This window comes from Ochotona princeps, chromosome 13 (genome assembly GCF_030435755.1).
Source record: "Ochotona princeps isolate mOchPri1 chromosome 13, mOchPri1.hap1, whole genome shotgun sequence".
Lineage (NCBI taxonomy): Eukaryota > Metazoa > Chordata > Mammalia > Lagomorpha > Ochotonidae > Ochotona > Ochotona princeps.
In genome coordinates, this window is record NC_080844.1 from 64,003,177 (window position 1) to 64,023,599 (window position 20,423).

The window sequence follows — 20,423 nt, forward strand, 5'->3', positions numbered from 1 at the left end:
GGGGAGGAAGTCTTGAAATATGTTTTAAAGAGTTTTTCCTATAGGGACTGCACTGTGTATTATTCATTTGCACAGATGGGGATTCATTCCACAAAAACAATCTACACACACACACACACACACACACACACACAAGGAAAACACATATAATTTTATAGAAAATAAAAGCATTCATACCATTCATTGCACAAAGATAGAAACATGAAAAACAGGGTCCCCTGTTGAGAGGACATGTGAATATATCCACACACGAAACATCAGTCATGAGAAAGAGAAACTGGGGCCAGCGGCTCAATCAGCTAATCCTCCTCCTGCGAGCGCTGGCATCCCAGCTGCTGCACTTCCAGCTTCCAGGGCCTGGGAAAGCAGCGGAGGATGGCCCAAGACCTTGAGGCCCTGTACCTATGCGGGAGACCCAGAAGCAGCTCCTGGCTCCTGGCTTTGCATTGGGTCAGCTCTGGCCATTGGGACCAGCAGATGGATGATCTGTCAATCTGCCTTTCAAAGAAAAATTTGACAATCCCTAAAAAATGAAAAGACAAACTAATTACTGACACAGAAGAACATTCAAAATACTCAGAGTAAAAGCAAAAAAACACAATGGAAAACTTCTACCACCACGACAAATGTCGGTGCGTGCCCAGGAGAAAAGCGTCGCTGGGCAGGGAAGGCCCTTCCCCCTGTACTCTCTGTATCACATCTTCCCTGTGGATTACAGAAGGAAGCTGACATGGTGTTGGGGCACACACGGAACAGAGCCTAAGCGCAGAAGTGACAAGTGCCTGGTCAGACCACAGGGACAGTCTACACACATGCTACAGGTAAGCTTTATTGTAAATGTAAAGAAACGCTGGGAAGAAACGTGTTGTTACAGAGTGTAACTAGGCATGAGTGTAACTCAGGAACGGATTCTTCACACTGAAGCACAGGATGCTGACAGAACAGTCTGCTGTCGGCCAGCGGCAGTTCCCAGAAGCAGGCTACTGGAAAGTCAGGGGCCCGTCACCAACCCTTCCCGCATGGACTCCACCACAACACACGGGGCAAGTGTTCCATGCAACACTCCAGGGATCACTTTCTCATATAGAAAACATCTGTACCAGCCGAGAAGTTGTAAAAACGTATACAAATTATGGAAAGGACTTGAGTCAAGGCCACCTACATTCTGCCTTACAAAGTGCATGCGCAGACACCAGCCGACTGTAGACCACATTCTCAGATCCACAGCAAACCGCAAGTTCATGCACGTCAGCCTACCAATTAGAAAACACACCAAAACACACGCATTCCGCAGTCTTTGAGCACACACGGAGTGGAACACGCCGGCGTCGTGGCACAGCCGTCCTGGCCCCTGCCAGCTGCGGGGCCAGCATGGCACGCTGCACCTCAGAAGGACAGGATGGTATTGTTGATGATCTCCACCGACTCCTGAATCTCGTCCTCCTTGATCACCAGGGGCGGCGCAAGCCTGATGATGTCACCGTGGGTCGGCTTGGCCAGAAGCCCGTTGTCTCGAAGCCGCAGACACACCTTCCAAGCATCATAATCTGCAGAAAAATGGTCACACACCCCCTTGCCACACAGGCAGGACAGAATTCCCAAAACCTGCTCAAGAAATGGTGCTCCACGGGGCCGGTGCAGGGGCTCAACTGGCTAATCCTCTACCTCCAAGCACCAAAATCCCATATGGGCACCGGTTCATGTCCTGGCTGCTCCACTTCCCACCCAGCTCCCTGCTTACAACCTGGGAAAGCAGTGGAGGATGGCCCAAAGCCTTAGGACCCTGCACCCATGTGGGAGACACAGGAAGAGTCCCTGGCTCTTGACTTCAGATCAGCTTAGCTCAGCACCAGCCATTGCAGCCATTTGGGAAACAAACCAGCAGATGGAAGAGCTTTCTCTACTCTTCTCTTTCTCTCTGTAAATACACCTTTCCAATGAAAATAAATACATCTAAAAGAAAGGAAGTAAAGACGAAGGGAAGGATGGGAGGAAGGGAGGGAGGAAGGGAGCCCAGCTGCGGCTCACTTTGCTCTCAGCCTCACCACGAAGCCCTGCTGGCTTCCAGCAAGCAGACAGGCAGGTCGGAACGGGGCAGCGGTACGGCCTTTCCCAGCACGTGCCAACGCAGCTGTGGCACAGGTCGAGCAGCCCTCATCCAGAACGCCTGGCGTCACATGTGGTGAGACAGGCGCCTGTGCACAATGGGCATCCGAGGGATAAGGCCCAAGCCGGGTCTTACAGGAGCAGAACCAGGCCTGATTAGCTCCCGGTGCCACCATGCAGGAGAGAGCCAGATCTCTGACACGTAACTCGAAATCAAGCAGGCGTCAGCAGCAATGCTGCAGCAAGCACTGTACTAGCAACGTTTCATTTCGGCACATACCTTTAGTGTCTCTAATAACGATGGCATTCAGTAAGCCCTTCCCTCTCACGGCAGTCACGATGTCGGAAGGCAGCTTCATGAGCTCATTTCTCAGGAGGGCACCCATCTGGTCCGCATTGGCTGCAAGGTTCTCTTCTTCCAAAACCTACGGCAGAGAAACATCGCAGCCGGTGAACACCGGTCCTTTGCCATTGCTCCTGGGAGTGAAAAGCAAAGGGAATGAGTGACTGCGTGCTGCCGGGCAGGTCATTCTCATTCCTGGCAGCGTGGCCCCTGGGGGCTCATTTCCAACCAGACACATTCCCTCAGAGTCGGCTTGCGTCACAAGCCTGCTGTCAGTCTGTCTTCATGGCAAAATTAAATTTAAAACTTGTTTACTGCAACTGTTATGTTGAACACATCACTAGAATTAGTATGATTTTTCAACTGCAACAAAGTAATATTTTCCCTTAAAAACTGTGCCACGCAGCCACAGCTGTTTACCTCGAGTGCTGCGATGGCCACGCGGCAGGCGAGCGGGTTGCCCCCGTACGTGGAGCCGTGCTCCCCAGGCTTGATGGTCAGCATGATGTCATCGTCGCACAGCACCGCAGACACCTGCAAGACAGCCCGGCCTGAGCCTTCCTCCGCTCAGCACCCCACTCAGCTAACACGCACGGGGTGCTCCAATGGCAAACATAAGACAATATTACGGCATCCCTTCGCCTCCCCTCGAGTGCCGCCGGGCATCACTGGGAACAATTAGTAATGCCATGGCCCTGAACGCCAGGACAAAGGACAGGCATGCACAGGGACACTTTCAAGGAAAAATATTTCCACTCAAATTCCATGCCCTAGTAGATCCCAAGGTGCGCTGAACTCTTCAGTTAGAAGTAACCTGGAGAGGACACCCTGCAGCCCCAGAGAGCTGGCATTTGATGGCCCAGGGGACCTGCCACGCACCTGGCAAGAGCTGATCACCTGCTGCTCGGCATCCCGTCACAACCAGTTGGTGAGCAAACTCCCCCCAAGGCTCGCTCCTGAGGGGCGGGGCAAGCAAGGCTGAGCGGCACTTACAGGGTATAAGCCACCAGACAGGGCCTTCCCCAGGAGCACAATGTCGGGCCTCACATCTTCGTAGTCCACAGCCAGCCACCGACCGGTTCTGGCCAGTCCTGTCTGGATTTCATCAGCAATAAACAGCACCTATTGGCAAACAGAGCAATATCATCGCTAAGCACGTTCGATTCCACAGGGAAAACAGCTACTTCACTTTACCCTATCCAAGCCCCAGGACAAACATGCAATTCTGACATGCCCCGTCGGGTTCTCGGGCCACGCTGACTGCCACCAGGGCACCAGGATGGTCACCCGTCATCCTGGTGTCCACTGTGCAGCCTGACGCACAGCAGGCCCTCACACGCTTTTACTGCTGGGGGAGACCCATGCCTGTGGCAGAGCAGATGGTGTGCTGGAGCACTTCACACTGCTCCACCCGGCCGGAAGATGCTTCCCACAGGCTGCGGGAGTGCCCCAGCGGCTCACTAGCCTCTGGGAGCATATTAATTCACCTTTCAACTCACAAACACAAATTAAATATTTACTAGGTGACAAAATGTCAATGGTAAACAAACTACTACTGTTAGCCCTGGTGGGATCAGGGGGAGAGCCCCAGCCTTTGGCCACAGGGGTTTGGGAAGGAGGAAGAATGAGGTGAGGGAGAAGTGAGCAGGGCCAGAGGCCTCCCAACATGCCAGAGATGGGAAGCAGCCGGCGCACAGGTCCCCAAGCACCAGGAAGTCCTGCAGCTCTCGGGAAGATGTCCCCCCACACCTAGTGAAGAGCGGATCCCCAGCACTGACACCACGCTCAGGACCCAGAGATGTGGGGGGCTGGGTAAGAGCTTCATCACACAGCGGCTAACATGGCCTACCTGGTGCCTGGTGCACAGCTCCCGCACGCCCACCAGGTAACCTGGGTCCGGAACCACGACACCTGCTTCGCCCTGAATGGGCTCTACCATGAATGCGGCAACATTAGGGTCCTGCAGGGCACGCTACAAAGGGAACAGGGAGATGGTTCGTTGAGTTTCTTCCCCCTGCATGCCCACCTGAATCACAGGCTATGCACAAAGGGTCCTGCAAAGAAGATGTATGCAAATAACGTCTTTGCACTGGCCTATTCTGACTTCACAGGCACAAGCTTTGTCACGGACGTCATCCACCAGAGGCACCAGAGGCACCAATCTGCCGCCATTTGCAGGACGCCATATTAGGAACACAACCTAAGGGGTCGGCCCTCAAGGGGTCTGCCCTGTTTCTGTAAAAAGTAGCAGAAGACTGAGAAATCTTGTCTGGTAATTAAGGAATACTGATCCAAGTCAACTGATCTGAAAGACGCATCTAACGTGGTTGGTTGGTTGTAAAGATCAGCTCACAGAACTGAATCTCCCTGTGTGGAGAACCAACTGACAGTTAGAACAAAGTGAAACTTTGGTTTAACTTAAGTAAACCACAGTTTCATAGGTGTTAAGTGTGTTTTTAATACTTGTGCAAGTATTCACAGCTTTAGCTTCTATCAGCACTGAGCCCAGCACTGCGATTCCAGCATGTACCTCAAGCGCAGGCAGGTCGTTGTAGGGAATGACCTCAAAGCCCGGCATGAACGGCCCAAAGCCATCGTAACTGGTGGGGTCCGTGGAGGCAGAGATGGCGGACAGTGTCCGACCCCAGAAGTTTCCAGCTGGGAAGGAGAAACAAGTAGTGATTATTGCAAGGAAGCCTCCTAATTCCATCAATACTCGGTAGCCCAATGGCTACGGTTCTCGCCTTGCACGTGCCAGGATCCCATATGGGCGCCAGTTCTAATCCCAGCAGCCCCGCTTCCCATCCAGCTCCCTGCTTGTGGCCTGGGAAAGCAGTCGAGGACGGCCCAAGGCTTTGGGACCCTGCATGCACATAGGAGACCTGGGAGAAGCTCCAGGCTCTTGGCTTCAGATCAGCACAGCTCCAGCCACTGCAGCCACTTGGCTTGGAGAGTGAATCAATGACCAGAAGATCTTCCTGTCTCTGCTCTCCCCAGGGGGCTAACGAGGACCACTCCAAGGCTCCTCTTCCAAATAGCTTCATTTTTACTTTTTTTTTTTTTAACATTTATTTATTTATTTTGGAAGGCAGAGCTACAGAGAGGGAGAGACAGTAAGAGAGAAGATACTCCTACTCCATCTGCTGGTTCACTCCCCAAATGGCCGGCACTGCCAGCAGTGGCTTAACTTACTACACCACAACACTCCCAACTTCTTAGAAAAACAAAGCACCTACAGTGCTCATTGCTAAAATTCAAGGGCCAGTCATACCACAACAAGGACACAGCCCTATAACACAACCCAATCCCAGCACCAACAAAACAGCCTGCACTGGAAGGCCATCTAACTAGCTGGGAAACTGCCCTGAAGAAGAAACTTGGTAGAGAGGAGCAATTAAATCCTACAGCCATTCATTTCACGTCGGGGAGAGGAAAGCTAAAAAGTTAGGAAAGAAGTAGTTCATGGGCCTGGCGGCATGGCCTAGCGGCTAAAGTTCTTGCCTTGAACGTCCCGGGATCCCATATGGGCGATGGTTCTAATCCCGGCAGCTCCACTTCCCATCCAGCTCCCTGCTTGTGGCCTGGGAAAGCAGTTGAGGATGGCCCAATGCATTGGGACCCTGCACCCACGTGGGAGACCCGGAAGAGGTTCCAGGTTCCCAGCTTCGGATCGGCGCAGCTCTGGCCGTTGCAGTCACTTGGGGAGTGAATCATCGGATGGAAGATCTTCCTCTCTGTCTCTCCTCCTCTCTGTATATCTGACTTTGTAATAAAACTAAATATATCTTAAAAAAAAAGTCTATGGAATCAAAGTTTTCTAAAAAAAAAAAAAAAGAAGTAGTTCACCAGCTACAAAGAAATAACTTAGAAAAAAACTCAGGGCCTGGAAGCACCTTATTATTTTTTTTTTAAGATTTATATAATCATTTTTACTTGAAATGCAAGTTTACAGAGAAAAAGACAGTGAGATACAGGGAGAATTTCTGTCCACTGGTTCATTTTTCAAATGGCCGCAATGGCTGGAGCTGAGCCGAATCGAAGCCAGGAGCCTGGAGCTTCTTCCTGAGCTTCCCACATGCATTCAGGAAACCCAGGACTTGAGCCAACATCTGCCACCTTCCCAGGTCATGAGCAGGGAGCTGATCAAAAGTGGAGCACCCAGGACTCAAACCGATGCCCACAGAGAATACCAGTGACACAGGTAGAAGATTAGCCTGTTAGTCCACCATGCCAGCCCCCTCATTACTTTTTTTTTTTTTCAAAAGACATATTTGCTTATTTATTTGAAAGCCAGAGTTACAGAGTCAAAGGGAGAAACAGAGGAGGAAAGAAATCTTACATCCCCTGGTTCACTCCCCAGACGGCCACACAGCCAGGGCTGGGCCAGGCTGAACTCCAGAGCTCAGTCAGAGTCCCTCAGGTGGAGCCATCAGCTGCCTTCCCACACGTTAGCAGACAGCTGGATCAGAAGTGGAGCAGCCAGGACACAAACTGGCATCTATGTGGGATGCTGGCGCATCCCAGGCGCCAGCTTACCCTGCTACGCCACAATGCCCACCCCACTCATGCATGTTTATGAAACCTTCAGCAAATAAGGTATCACAATTAAACCAGCTGATGATCCTATCTGTTCACGTACCTGCGAAGACAATTTTGGCTTTGTACTTCTGAATCCCCTTCACCGTGTAGCCCCAGCGACGAGCAATCTTACAGGCAGTCTCTCCAGCCTCCACCCCTGCAGCAAAGGCCATTTTCCAGATTTATAACAGAGTGGACGAAGACAGCCTGAAGGGTCTCTGTCTCTGTCTCTCTCACAAAACTCACCTGTGTTCATGGGAAGAACTTTGTGGTAGTTGAAGAGCTTTGTTACGTACTCCTCATATTCACCAAGGACGTCGTTATAGAAAGCCCTGGACGTCAAGGTCAGCTTGTCCGCCTGCATCTTCAGGGCGCTCACGATCTTGGGGTGACAGTGCCCTTGGTTGACAGCACTGTAAGCACTCAGGAAGTCAAAGTATTTTCTGCCTTCCACATCCCACACATAGATACCTAACACACACAAGGGAGGAAAGGAACAATGGGCATTGATTTCTGAGGGATTATTAAGACTCCCATTCTATCTATTCCGTTTCAACTTGCACATTTTGCGCAAACAGCAGGACAGGCATAGGGTACAGCAGTCAAGATATCTCCGGGTACACCAGCACTGCAGGTCAGAGTGCCAGGTTCAATGCCCAGCTCTGCTCCCATATCTGCTTGCTGCTGGTGGCTCACTCAATGAGGTCTAGGTGCCCACATAGGAGCCAGCTCACTCAGTGAGGTCTAGGTGCCCACGCAGGAGACGGCTCACTCAGTGAGGTCTAGGTGCCCATGCAAGAGACAGCTCACTCAGTGAGGTCTAGGCGCCCACATAGGAGCCAGCTCACTCAGTGAGGTCTAGGCGCCCACGCAGGAGACGACTCACTCACTGAGGTCTAGGCGCCCACGCAGGAGACGGCTCACTCACTGAGGTCTAGGCGCCCACCCAAGAGGCTGCACTGCAGAGCCGGAGGCCAGGCTAAAGCCACAGCTGTGGCAGACAATTCCTCCATCTCTTTGAGATAAAGCTTTAACAAGAATTGCATAAATATGCACACATACTATGACCTCTGAAATGAAACCTTTACCTAACGAACATTTAGGAACCAACAATAAATAGAATTTAGAAGTAGAGAAATTACATGTAACAGATACAAACATTCATGTAGACTATAAAACATTTCCAAATCATAATTTTTGTTTTTATAAAAGGCAGAGGTTGACTCCCCAAACGGCCACAGTGGTAGGGAACTTCCAGCCTCCCACGTCAGCATGGGGGCTATCTTCCCAGCACACGAGGCGCTGGATCACAGGGGATGCCGGTGCCACAGGCTTAACCCAGTATGCCACAATACCAGCCCCTTGGATCATGTTCTTACAGCAATCTAGTATCCAGAAATGTAATGACTCAACAAAAAGATAAATCACTCAATATAAAAATAGCCAGAGAACCTGGATACTTCTCCAGACACCCAAATAGATGAATAAGCATGAAAAGATGGTCAACATGAGACATTAGTGAGATACAAACCCAAATCGCAATGAGGTACAGACTTCACACTCCCTGCGATGCATGGGGGCCGTCCTGCCCTGCCCTCGCAGGCCACAAGCAGGGAGCTGGATGGGAAGCAGGGCTGCCAGGACACAAACTGGCAAGGGCTTTAGCCACTAGGCTACCGTGCTGAGTCCATATTTTTCGGCTTTTTTTTTTTTTCTTTTAAGATTTATTTTTATTGGAAAGGCAGATTTACATGGAGAAGCAGACATAAGGATCTATCCGCTGGGTTCACTCCTCAAGTGGCCACAACAGCCAGAGCTGATCCGATCTGAAGCCAAGAGTCTGGAGCCTGGAGCCTCTTTTGGGTCTCCTACATGGGTGCAGGGTCCCAAGGTTTTGGGCTGTTCTCGACTGCTTTCCCAGAGAGCTGGTTGGGAAGCAGGACCACTGGAATTAGAACTAGTGTCCAAATGGGTGCTTGCAAGATGAAGACCTTAGCCAATAGGCTACCACGCCGGGCCTTCTATTCTTATAGATAATTCTTTCTTTAGTGGGATCTGTAGTGTGTGATTTTTTTTTTAAAGATTTATTTATTTTTATTACAAAGCCAGATATACAGAGAGGAGGAGAAACAGAGAGGAAGATCTTCTATCTGATGATTCACTCCCCAAGTGTCCGCAAGAGCCGGTGCTGTGCCAATCCAGAGCAAGGAGCCAGGAACTTCCTCCAGGTCTCCCACACAGGTGCAGGGTCCCAAAGCTTTGGGCCGTCCTCAACTGCTTTCCCAGGCCATAGCAGGGAGCTAGATGGGAAGTGGAGCTGCTGGGATTAGAACCGGCACCCATATGGGATCCCGGGGCGCATTCAAGGCAAGGACTTTAGTCGCTAGGCCATGCCGCCGGGCCCCTGTGTGATTTTTTTTTTTTTTTTGAACTTTCATTTAGCCTAATGTCTTCAAGATTTAGTGATTCACACTGTAGCAGGTGTCACACCTCCTTTTGTGACTGAGTGATGTTTCCCTGTGGCCTGGGTCACTGTTGGGTCACCATGGCTCAGTTGTTGACATTTGAGCTGTTTTTACCTTCTGGCTTTTGTGACTAGAGTTACTGCGAATACTTGAATTTTGTTGGTTTAAATGTCTGACTTCCAGCTATTTTGTGTATGTTCCTAGGTAGGAGTAGAAATTGCTGGGTTATGAGAATTCTGTGTTCAGTTTGTAGCCAAAAACTTTCTTTTAAAAAATATACATGCAGGGCCCGGCGGCGTGGCCTAGCGGCTAGAGTCCTCGCCTTGAAAGCCCCGGGATCCCATATGGGCGCCGGTTCTAATCCCGGCAGCTCCACTTCCCATCCAGCTCCCTGCTTGTGGCCTGGGAAAGCAGTTGAGGACGGCCCAATGCATTGGGACACTGCACCCGCGTGGGAGACCCGGAGGAGGTTCCAGGTTCCCAGCTTCGGATCGGCGCACATCGGCCCGTTGCGGCTCACTTGGGGAGTGAATCATCGGACGGAAGATCTTCCTCTCTGTCTCTCCTCTGTGTATATCTGGCTGTAATAAAATGAATAAATCTTTAAAAAAAAAATATATATATACATGCAGGCCTGACATGCTGTCCTAGTGGCTAAAGCCTTGCATGTGCTGGGATCCCATATGGGCATCGGTTTGTGTCCTGGCTGATCCACTTCCCTTCTACTTCCTTGTTTGTGGCCTGGGAAAGCAGTTTTGTCTCTCCTCTCTGTGTATCTGACTTTCCAATAAAAATAAATACATCTTTAAAAAAAAAAAAAAGAATAGAGAGAAAATATCTGTAAGAATTGCAAGAAATATCTGAGACAGAAAGCAATCAGCTGAGTGGCTGCACTAGGCCATGAGCAGGAGGGCATGGGGAATGGAGCCAAGTGGGCACGCGGCTTCTTTCTCGTCTACACTAGGCTGTGAGCAGGAGGGCGTGGGGATGGCTGAGTGGGCACGCGGCTTCTTGTCTACACTAGGCTGTGAGCAGGAGGGCGTGGGGATGGCTGAGTGGGCACGCGGCTTCTTTCTTGACTACACTAGGCTGTGAGCAGGAGGGCGTGGGGATGGCTGAGTGGGCACGCGGCTTCTTTCTGCTGGCTGCACAGGGAATGCACTCAGTGCCACTGGACACTTGATTAGGAAAGTGCATACTGCAGATGTTTCATAACAAGACCACTGACCACAGACACTAAAATGCACTGGGGGGAAGCGTTGGCAATGCCAACCTTTTCCCACGTTCCACACAGCGTTAGATTCTTTCCCACCTGAGCTCATCAGAACCCCCGATGAAAGCTTGGATTAGCAACTAGCCCATGCTGGCACTCTGGGACAGGCCTGGAGCCCAGCAGCAGACCCACAGGGTCCACACTTCACTAACACAGGTGAGGAATTACTTCTGTCAAAGAAATCCCTCCAATTTTGTAAACCCAGATTTCTGCTTATTCAGGAGTTAAGTCTATGCAATAGTAACAGGCCCCAAACAAAACACAGGCAATTAACAAGAATGTGTAATACTCTGAGATTGCCATCTTCTGGCATTGAGCTAAGTAATTAAACCTTGGTTTTATTTGGATGAAGCTGTTATTTCAAAATGCAGACTAAGTCACCATTTGGCAACTATCAGGGTGAGCAAGAATCCGGAATCACCAAGAGATTCTAGAACTGTGAACAGACTTTCACGGGCAGCAAGGTCTTCGCCAAGTTTGAAACTGTCCCTTTGGACACCTGCTCTCAGGGGGAGCACAGTGACTCCACGGATGGACAGCCTGGCAGGCCCCACGCCAGCAAGGTATGGAGGTGAGCAACAGCAGGAACGAACAGAGGGTCAGGCTCCTGAAGGGGCTCGTGTGGGCAGCACCACACACAGGGAACACCAGCAAGCACAGGCTGCGATGTATTCTACAGAACCTGCCCTGCACACTTCAAAACCATCCAGGATCAAGAATGCAGAAAAAGATGGAGGAACTGTTCTAGATGGAGGATCACAGAGCCTGACCACTGGGTGCAATTCACATTCCAGGGTTTTCTTCTGCTGTCACTGATGAACCAAACTTCTTACAACTGAGGGGTTCATTAAACCCTATCAGATGCTGGCCAAACAGTACCGGGGCCCTGGGACAAGTTCCCCTCGCTGTCAGCAGAATAGCTAGCTAGAATTTGAAAAGGTGGGTGCTGGTTCTACAGTGAAGGCTATTTTTATAACAAAAGCCAAGATAAGGAAAGCACGTTAGTTATTCCAGACTCCGCTGCTGCCAAGGAGAGGGCGGGCAGGGTCCTACGGGAGGACCTCGGCAGCATCTGTTGCTTCTGATCTGCTGGCTGGCGCCGGAAGCTGGCTGCTCACTTGGGGGTCCTGGAGGTTTGGACCACTCTGCTGGCTCTACATTCAGACCAGAGATGGTCTCACCAAGAAACTATTGAACTTACCAGGACAATAAGATGCTGGACTGTATGCTTGGTAAATACCTCCAATGAAAGAATCTCAACTGAATTTGAACTATGGAAATGCAATAAGGTAGAGCAATCCACCGTGGGGGGAGGGTTTGGGGAGGGGTGGGGGGAATCCCAGTGCATATAAAAATGTGCCACATAATGCAATGTAATTAATAAAAAAAATAAATTCTTTTAAAGTTAAAAAAAACAAAAAACAAAAAACGTGTAACAAAAAATGTATGGATTTCAAATTTCTAGTATCAAAATAAATAGCTTCTAATTTCATTTTCAAAAAAAAAAAAGAAATGCGGAATTGGCTTTCTTGCTGGCTGCTCCCGCCCATTCCGGCCCTGATGACAGAATTCAGGACATGCCAGAACTTCTCCCTCAGCAAGGACAAGGAATGAGATCCGGAGCGGTTCTGGAGGCTACACAAGGGAGCTGTGGCACAGTCACCTCCTGACTTGAGATTACACTTCCATCCCAAAAGAGAAAGTCCTTGTGTTTTAGGAAACACACACCATGTTTTTATGTGGAAATATATACTCGGAGGGCTGGGAGCAGAGAAGAAAGGGAACATAATTAAGCAAGAATAGTAAGATGCTAGCATTGGGGAAATCTGGGTGAAGAGTAACAGAAAACTTGTAGTCCTTTGTTACAACTTCTCTTTGCTTATACTTAAAATTAAGCCACAGGTTAAAAGACGAAACAGTGAGGGCTGCAGTGTAGGACTTCCCTGCTCTTCTCAAGGTCCCTCTCAGGGCCCCAGGACTGGGACGGAGGGAGTTCACCTCCATGGCCCCACTGCACCCAACACAGCAGCTGGAGAAACCACAGCCGCAGCAGCCAGCACATCCAGGAAAACGCACGGCAGGCGAGTACAGAGGCAGCCCTCCCTGGAAGGGGCTTCAAGGTGGGTAGATCCCGGGCAACGTACCCTTCCCTCGCTCCAGGGCCACGGGCAGGGGGTGGTAGTTGTGTGCGCCGTACTTGGACTCTCGCTCAAAGATGTACTCCGAGGATGGCGGGCCCTGGACAGTCTTTTTAGCGGCGACAGACGTGGCAGAGGCCAGTGAAGAATGAACTCCTCTGCGGAGCCCGGCGACAGCCTGCAAGCGCGCTAGTTTGGAAAACATCGTGTCCTTCCACAGCCAGAGACAGGGACCTGTCCAATGGAGAGAGCGCATTAGGAGCAGGAGTCAGTGACTGCTGAGTGTCCACCCCCTCAGCACGGGCTGGACACCCTCCAGAGGCCAGAGGAGGAGACCAAGGGACAAGGAACTGCCCCACACAGGCTGTCCTTGGAGAGGGGCAGCGAGGCACGAGGGAAGAATGTGGCAAGGTAGACTGACCTCCAAGAAAAAGAACAGGTGTGGAGAGGCAGGGGAAACATCCAAGGGCCAGGAGAAGGTTAACACCAACAGCAGACACTACAAGAAGTAAAACCTGCCAGCTCAAATATCAGAAAGCTCCGTGGCAGGCTGGCATGGTGGGGCAGCGGGTCACGTCGCCCCCTGTATCAGAATGCTGACACCCTGTATCAGAGAGACATTTCAAGGCCTGTCTACTCAGCTTCTAGCCCAACTTCCTGCAGATGCCCCTGGCGGGGAGGGGGAGGCAGGAGAGGATGAGCTGAGTGCTTAGTCCCTGCCACCCATGGGGAGGCCCAGATGCTGTCCCTGGCTCCTAGCCGGGAACCTAGCTGCTGCAGCTACAGAGGAAGTAAAGCAGCAGATGGAAGATCTGTCTGTTGCTATGCCTTTCAAATAAATGCTAAGACATTAAAGGCACCATAAATGTAAAAGGCAAAAAGGCTGGGGAAAAAAATGACTTGTAATATTCAACTTCTATAATAACCTCTCTCTCTCTCTCTCTCTCTCTCTCTCTATATATATATATATATATATATATATATATATATATATATGTAAAAGATGAAGACAAGCAAGTGCCAAGAAGGACGGTTATTTCCATAAAACCTGTCCTCCCCAAACCTGCGCTCGAACGCAAGTGTCTGAAGGAGAAAGCACACTGCGCTAAGTCTCACCTGGCCGGCCGGGTAAGGAGCCTCCACACCACGGGGCGCTGGCACTCCCTCCCATGCCTGGGTCTCTCAAAGTCTCCCTCCCTCTCCAGTCCCGCCACAAGCTCTCCCTGCCCTCCAGGCCATGAAGCAAGCAGGATGCCTTGGACTAGACAAGTGAATTCACGTTTTGACAGAACTCTCCCAATGATAAGTCACACCACACCTCATCTCACAGTGCTGTTGATTCAGGCTGCCAAATTAATAAAACAATCCTCAGAGCTTGGCTTGCTTCCCTTTCAACTTGGCACTGTAAATCCAGTATGTGGAGGAATGTGTAATTACTAAACAACCCCCACTGTCGTTTGCCAAAGACTCACCAATCTTCCTTCTTCCCACGGTTCACACCAGAATACAGATTTTAACCCCAGATCCAGGGAGAGTCTTCAGAGGGTCCTTCAACTCCTGAAAGTCAGGACTTGAAACAGAAGTACTTTCTTCCCCAAAGAGAAAGTCCCACAAGTGTCTCCCAAATTCATTAACAGAGTTCGATGTATCGATAACAAAAAGAAAGTGACAAGAGAACGCTTAGATTCCCACTGCTGGCAAAAACACAAAAGCTTCCTTGTGGCATAGCATGCAAAGCTGCCGCCTGTAATGCCGGCACCCCATACGGGTGCCTATTGGAGCAGGAGCTCCTCCACTTCCAATCCAGCTCCCTGTTAACAACCTGGAAAAGCAGCAGCAAATGCCCAAGTGCCGGGGCCCCAGTCACTCACGTGGGTGCCCACAGTGGAATTCCAGGCTCCTGCCTTTGGCTAAAGCCACAGAAGGGAACAAACGGTGGATAAAAGGTGTGTCCCTTTCTCTGTAATTCTGCCTTTTAGGTAAGTAAATAACATTTGTAAAAATTTAAAAAAAAAAAAAGACTAAGTGAAAAGATTCTTTGAGATGATGTAAACTAAACCTTCTCTATACGAGTTACCTGTCCAGCTAGTTCAACAGAAATAGAATTAATAACAGAAATAGAATTAAAAATCTATTTATCTGTATAAATCTGACAACTGTTTAAAAATTTTTAAGGATGTGTTTATCTGGAAGTCAGAGCTACACAAAGAGTAGGAAAGACAAATCTTTTGTCGGCTGGCTCACTCCCCAGATGGCCACAATGACCAGGGCTGAGCCAGGCCAAAGCCAGCAGGCAGGAGCTTCATCCACAACTTCCACATGAGAGCAGGGCCCAAACACTGGGTCATCCTCGCTGCTTTCCCAGGCCATGAGCAGGGAGCTGGAGCAGACAGTGGATCGGCCGGGACTCAAACTGACAGAACAGCAATATTGGGCCTGGCGGCGTGGCCTAGTGGCTAAAGTTCTAGCCTTGAACGTCCCGGGATCCCATATGGGCGCCAGTTCTAATCCCGTCAGCTCCACTTCCCATCCAGCTCCTGCTTGTGGTCTGGGAAAGCAGTCGAGGACGGATGGCCCAAGAGTTTGGGACCCTGCACCCACGTGGGAGACCTGGAAGAGGCTCCAGGTTCCCAGCTTCGGATCAGCACAGCACTGGCCGTTGCAGATAGAAGATCTTCCTCTCTGTCTCTCCTCCTCTCTGTATATCTGACTGTGTCATAAAAATAAATAAATCTTTAAAAAAAAAAACAGCAATATTCCGGGCCTAGCGGCTAAAGTCTGAGGACTGGAAGGCCTGGATAGTCTTTAGCGGCAACAGACATGGCAGAGGCCAGCGAAGAATGAACAGCTCTGCTGAGCACAACCTAGCAGCTAAAGTCCTCGCCTTGAATGCACAGGGATCCCATATGGGCGCTGGTTCTAATCCCAGCTGTTCCATTCCCATCCAACGCCCTGCTTGTGGCCCGGGAAAGCAGTCGAGGACGGCCCAAAGCCTTGGGACCCTGCACCCACACGGGAGACCCAGAAGAGGCTCTGAACTCCTGGATTCAGATCGGCTCAGCTCCAGCTGTTGTGGCTGCTTGGGGACCAAACCATCAGATGAAAGATCCTCCTCTCTGTATATCTGCCTTTCCAATAAAATTAAATCTTAAAAAATAAACAGCAATATTCCAAATGTCCCAGGTTAACAAAGAGTTCATTCAGGAAGAACAGCTCGGGAACCGCACACACTCAGGGCCCCAGAACCCTATAAACACCCTTCAGTAAAGAGCCTTGTGTGCTCCGATATTGGGCTTGGCAGTAAGTGAGGAGCAGCACGTACTGAAGATCAGTTTAACAGCAGCCAGCATCAACAACTTCCTTTTCCAGACAGGTCTGAGAAACCAGGAAGGGAGCGTGGAAGGTCTGGAGTTTGAGACCAGGATTTAAACTCTGATGAGCCTGTCCATCTGAGCTCTCACATCCCCGTGGCAGGACACAGGCTGGCCTCAACCAGGAGTGTCACTGCAGGCTGACCGAGTTAATGCCACAGTGCCAAACCCAGCACAAAATGGCCACTCGTCCAGCTCCCTCCTGCTCTACCAGTCATAGGGGTGCCTGCCAACTCCTGGAACTGTCCCATTAAAAAAACATTGCTTCTCTTTTAAAATGGCTATTTTTTCCTTAAAACCTCTTTATCTACTGCTAAAAGCATTAGCAGAGACCAGAAATTACCTAAAATTTCATACTTTAAAAAAGTAACCTAGCTTTCTAGGCACAAAAACTACACACATTGTTTTTTTCACCCTCCCCTTTACAGCACCCTGTGCGAAGACTCCTGGGAACTTTACACTCTTCTGTCACAGCCTGGAACACCTGTCACGGCTGTCAACCTGTAAAAGCCATTAACTGTGTCCTAACCTAACCCAGGCCTGACATCTGCCTACAAAGAGCGTGGTCACTTCTGACAGCCGCTGGGCAGAAGCTGGGCAGTCGCTGTCTGGCCGGTCACATCTGTCTGGCCGGTCACATTCATGGTTCAGCAGGAGCCACTTGAGGAGTGCGCAGGGGGCCTTGGGGTCAAGGCGCTGGGGGGGGGGGGGGCGCGAACAGATCTGGTTCTAGCTAACGGCATCCCCTGGAAGCAGCAGCCGGCAGGTGGCTGAGCAGCTGGATCCCTGCCACCACTTGAGATCCTGCCCCATCCTGCGCCCCTCCCCGCAGTCTGATGCAACCTCAGCCACTGAGGGCAGCTCAACTGAGAGAGAAATGCGAGGGGGGAGAGGGAGAGAGAGAAACAGCAAGGGGAGAGAGAAGGAAAGAGGAAGAGGGGAAGGAGGGAGGGAGGGAAGGAGGGAGACAGAGAGAGGGAGAGAGAGAGAGGGAGAGGGAGAAGGGGAGGGGGAGGGAGAGAGGGAGTGGGAGAGAGGGAGAGAGAGGGAGAGAGGGAGAGAGGGAGAGGGAGGGGGAGAGATGGGGAAGCGGGAGCAAGGGAGTAAGGGGGAGAAAGGGGAGAGGCAGACAAGGGAGAGAGGGAGGGAGGGGGACTGGAAGGCAGAGCATCTCAGATTCCACAGCCTCCAAGGCCAAAATCACCCATTTCACTGGCTCACAGATTACACGGGCCCAGCCGAGCTTTAACAGAGTGCACTCCCTCCCCACCCCCAGCAGAAGGGTTCCCGTTACAGACTGCCACACTACTGAACACTAATCCTTCCATTGGTTCTGCAGCAATCATCAGTGTAACGTCATGTTCAATCTGAGCAAATCTGAGTTTGCCATTGATAAATATTTGTTTTTCTTGAGGTAACCATTCAAAATACCGACCCTTCTAAGATGTTCTACCAACTAACACCCTTCATTAGGTAATCACTATTCTGGCTAAAATTCAACTCCACTGCGTCAGGAGCAGCCAAGCAAAGCCTTACTACTGAGACCGGACTGGGTCAGTGCGCCCACACCCTCCACACACCTCCAAGGCCCAGCCCATTCATTGCTCAAAAACGATGGCATCTGACAAACCCCCTCCAACTTTCCGTTCTCCGACCGCACCCCACCCCCGCACTCCCTACTCAAGGACTCACAAAAGCAAGTGTAATGGGAGGACAGAGCAGGGGGAGAAGCTGCATTAGTTATCCTGGCTCAGCAGAGCCGAACAGAGAACGCACAAGTCAGCTTAAGCAGCATGGGGGGAAAAAAACAACCCAAAACAATAGGCAATTTCAACTTGCGAGATTTGACCTTCCTCCGTTTTTTTCTTTTTTCTTCTTTTTTTTTTTTTTTTTTTTTTCCTTTTCAAAGTCAGAACTACATTTTCTCAAAAACAGAACTGGATATTCTAATGAAAGGAGCCTATTGTTTTAGTCCAGCAGATTAAGTTTTCTGTCCTGCAATCCAAAGGACACGTTTGCAAATCCCCCTGGGGCCCGGAAGGACAGGTCTGTGGGGGGACATGGAAATGGGACCCCTGGGTTCCCAGCGGCCACTTTCACCCCCTACATTCGTGGGTGGACGCGGACGCCAGGAGGCGGCGGCGCGGCTGCCGGGAGGGAACGGGGTCGGAGACTTCACGGGGAGCCCACGGGCCGTGACACCTGCCTTCACCCCGCGTCCCCACCCGGGCCAGGGCAAGAGGTAAGCCGGGGGCGGGAGGAGCAGCCAGGCCCGCAGCTGCCGACCGACGCCGGCGTGGGCGCCCGCGCTCGCCGTCCCCAGCAGCCAGGACGCGCCCGCACTCGGCCTCCGCCCCTGCCCGCGCCCGCCCCAAAGCCGGGCCCGCCCGAGCTCCTGTCCACCCCGGCCCTCCCGCCCTGTCCGCCCCGGCCCGCCCGAGCCCCCATCGCCGGTACCTCACGGCGCCTCAGGCACGAGCGGCGACTCGCCACGGCGCGCGTCACAGGGCTTAAGGAGCGGCTTGCGCTCCGCCCCTCCGAGACGCCCTGGTCACCCATTGGCTGAGCCGCGAGACTGCGCACCAATCACACAGCCTCGCCTGTTCTCCCCGCCCCTGGCCTCGCCCTAGCCACGCGGGGAGAGGGCGGGTCATCGCGCCGTGGGTTCGAGCCACGCGCGCCCTCCTGCTCACTCTCCTGCAAGGACGAAAGGGATCTATCTGCCCTTTGTTGGTGCCCAAGGGACGACCGTCCGCTGGGTCCCAGGCCCTGCCTCCCATTTTGGATGCGCCACGCAGCCAGGATGCGCTTCCTAACCCTCCTGCCTGCGGGAGCTGTTAGGTACATTCGCAGGCTCCAAATCAGTACCCGCAGCCACATCGTGCTAGAAGGGGAACCCGGACATCCTTTAGTCTTCTTCTCTATTGTTCCAGAACCCTAGGGAGGGAGCGCAACTGACCCGGAGTTATCTGGCCAGCACACTCCGTCCAGCCCCAGGGATCCTAGGACCCCCAGCCTCCTCCCCAGGAACCTGTTGACCCTAGGGACAAGTAAACTAAGAGGGACCCTTCACAAAAGGCCCACGAGGGGGCCACCAGAAGCCACAGAGAGGAGGAGTGTGAGGAGGAGTCGTCTGCTTTGGGCAAGGGTCCTTGGCGACCCCACGCTGGAGGGAGCTGGTGATCGCACGTGGCCTCTGCTACCAGAGGTCCATCTGCTGAAGCCATTGAGAGAGCAGAGCCCCCAGTAGGGGACTCTGGGGGAAACTCCTCCCCAAATAGGCACAGGTAAGGGCAGGAGTCACGTGGATGACTCAGCTGGGCACAGAGTCAAGTCCACACTCCCAGGAAGGGGAGAGAAATGATGTGAGCAAGGGGCCCAGCTCTATCGACTGCCCCAGACCAAGGTCATGGGCGTCCACTGCCCTGGCTGTTGTGCGGCTGGAACTCACCGAAGCGGAACTTTTATTTCCCTGTTGTCCCTTCACAGCCACGAATACAGTGTAATTAATTCCCAGGGTGTGAAGGATCTGTCCAGGGGCCAAGGTTCCTCGCCCCACCCCCACCTGTCCTGCTCCACAAACCCCAGCAGGGATTGAGCCAAGCACACCCTGGGAGTGCTGGCAGATCCAGGAATTCTTAGTTATGCTTGGCAAGTAACAGCAGGCAAGTTCAGGAAGGGAGTGTGACATCTCTGACCTGACACGTGTTGCAACACTCTTGGCTTTGTTAACCCAAGAAGTGCTCCTAGGCAAGAAACCGCTGAGGCCCTCTGGGCTTACCTGCTCTCTTATCAGAAGACTGCTGTGGGTGTCTGCACATAGCACAACTCCTTTGTGGCCTGTAAGCTGCTGGCAGTCCACCAAGACACAAAGCGGCTGCATTGCGTTGCATTTTATTTGTGCAACTGAGAGAAATGTAGGGTCCAAAGACACACTACAAGGACTTTTTTAGTTTTGGAAATTTTTATGATTTATTTGAAAGACAGACTGAGAAAAGCAGAGAATGTCCATCCACTGGTCACTCCCCACCTGCCCCCAGAAAACCCAGGCTGGGCTAGGAGGAAGCCAGGAGCCCAGAATTCAACCCAGCACTGGGGCTAGTGCAGCTTGCACCGCAGCAGGAAGCTAGAACCAGAGCTGGGGCTTGT

At 51.6% G+C, this 20,423-nt stretch overlaps 1 protein-coding gene across 1 annotated transcript; it reads right to left on the minus strand.

The window, feature by feature from the left end:
* Positions 1-1,245: 1,245 nt before the first annotated feature.
* OAT (ornithine aminotransferase) lies at positions 1,246-18,830 on the minus strand. The gene is made up of 11 exons (XM_058671530.1): positions 18,732-18,830; positions 14,376-14,460; positions 12,910-13,137; positions 7,274-7,498; positions 7,089-7,184; positions 4,980-5,107; positions 4,299-4,421; positions 3,443-3,571; positions 2,870-2,983; positions 2,387-2,531; positions 1,246-1,547 (listed from the first exon to the last, which is right to left on the minus strand). The coding sequence occupies exons 3-11, from the start codon at positions 13,106-13,108 to the stop codon at positions 1,387-1,389; spliced, it is 1,320 nt and encodes a 439-aa protein (XP_058527513.1). The 5' UTR covers positions 13,109-13,137; positions 14,376-14,460; positions 18,732-18,830; the 3' UTR covers positions 1,246-1,386.
* Between the last annotated feature and the right edge of the window lie 1,593 nt (positions 18,831-20,423).

Excerpts from the sequence above, each read along its gene's own strand:
- OAT (XM_058671530.1), bottom strand. The coding sequence starts at position 13,108 with ATGTTTTCCAAACTAGCGCGCTTGCAGGCTGTCGCCGGGCTCCGCAGA. Across the intron at positions 4,422-4,979 it reads ACGACCTGCCTGCGCTTGAG|CGTGCCCTGCAGGACCCTAA; the intron begins GTACATGCTGGA and ends TTCCCTTTGTAG. Across the intron at positions 2,532-2,869 it reads TGGCCATCGCAGCACTCGAG|GTTTTGGAAGAAGAGAACCT; the intron begins GTAAACAGCTGT and ends TCTCTGCCGTAG.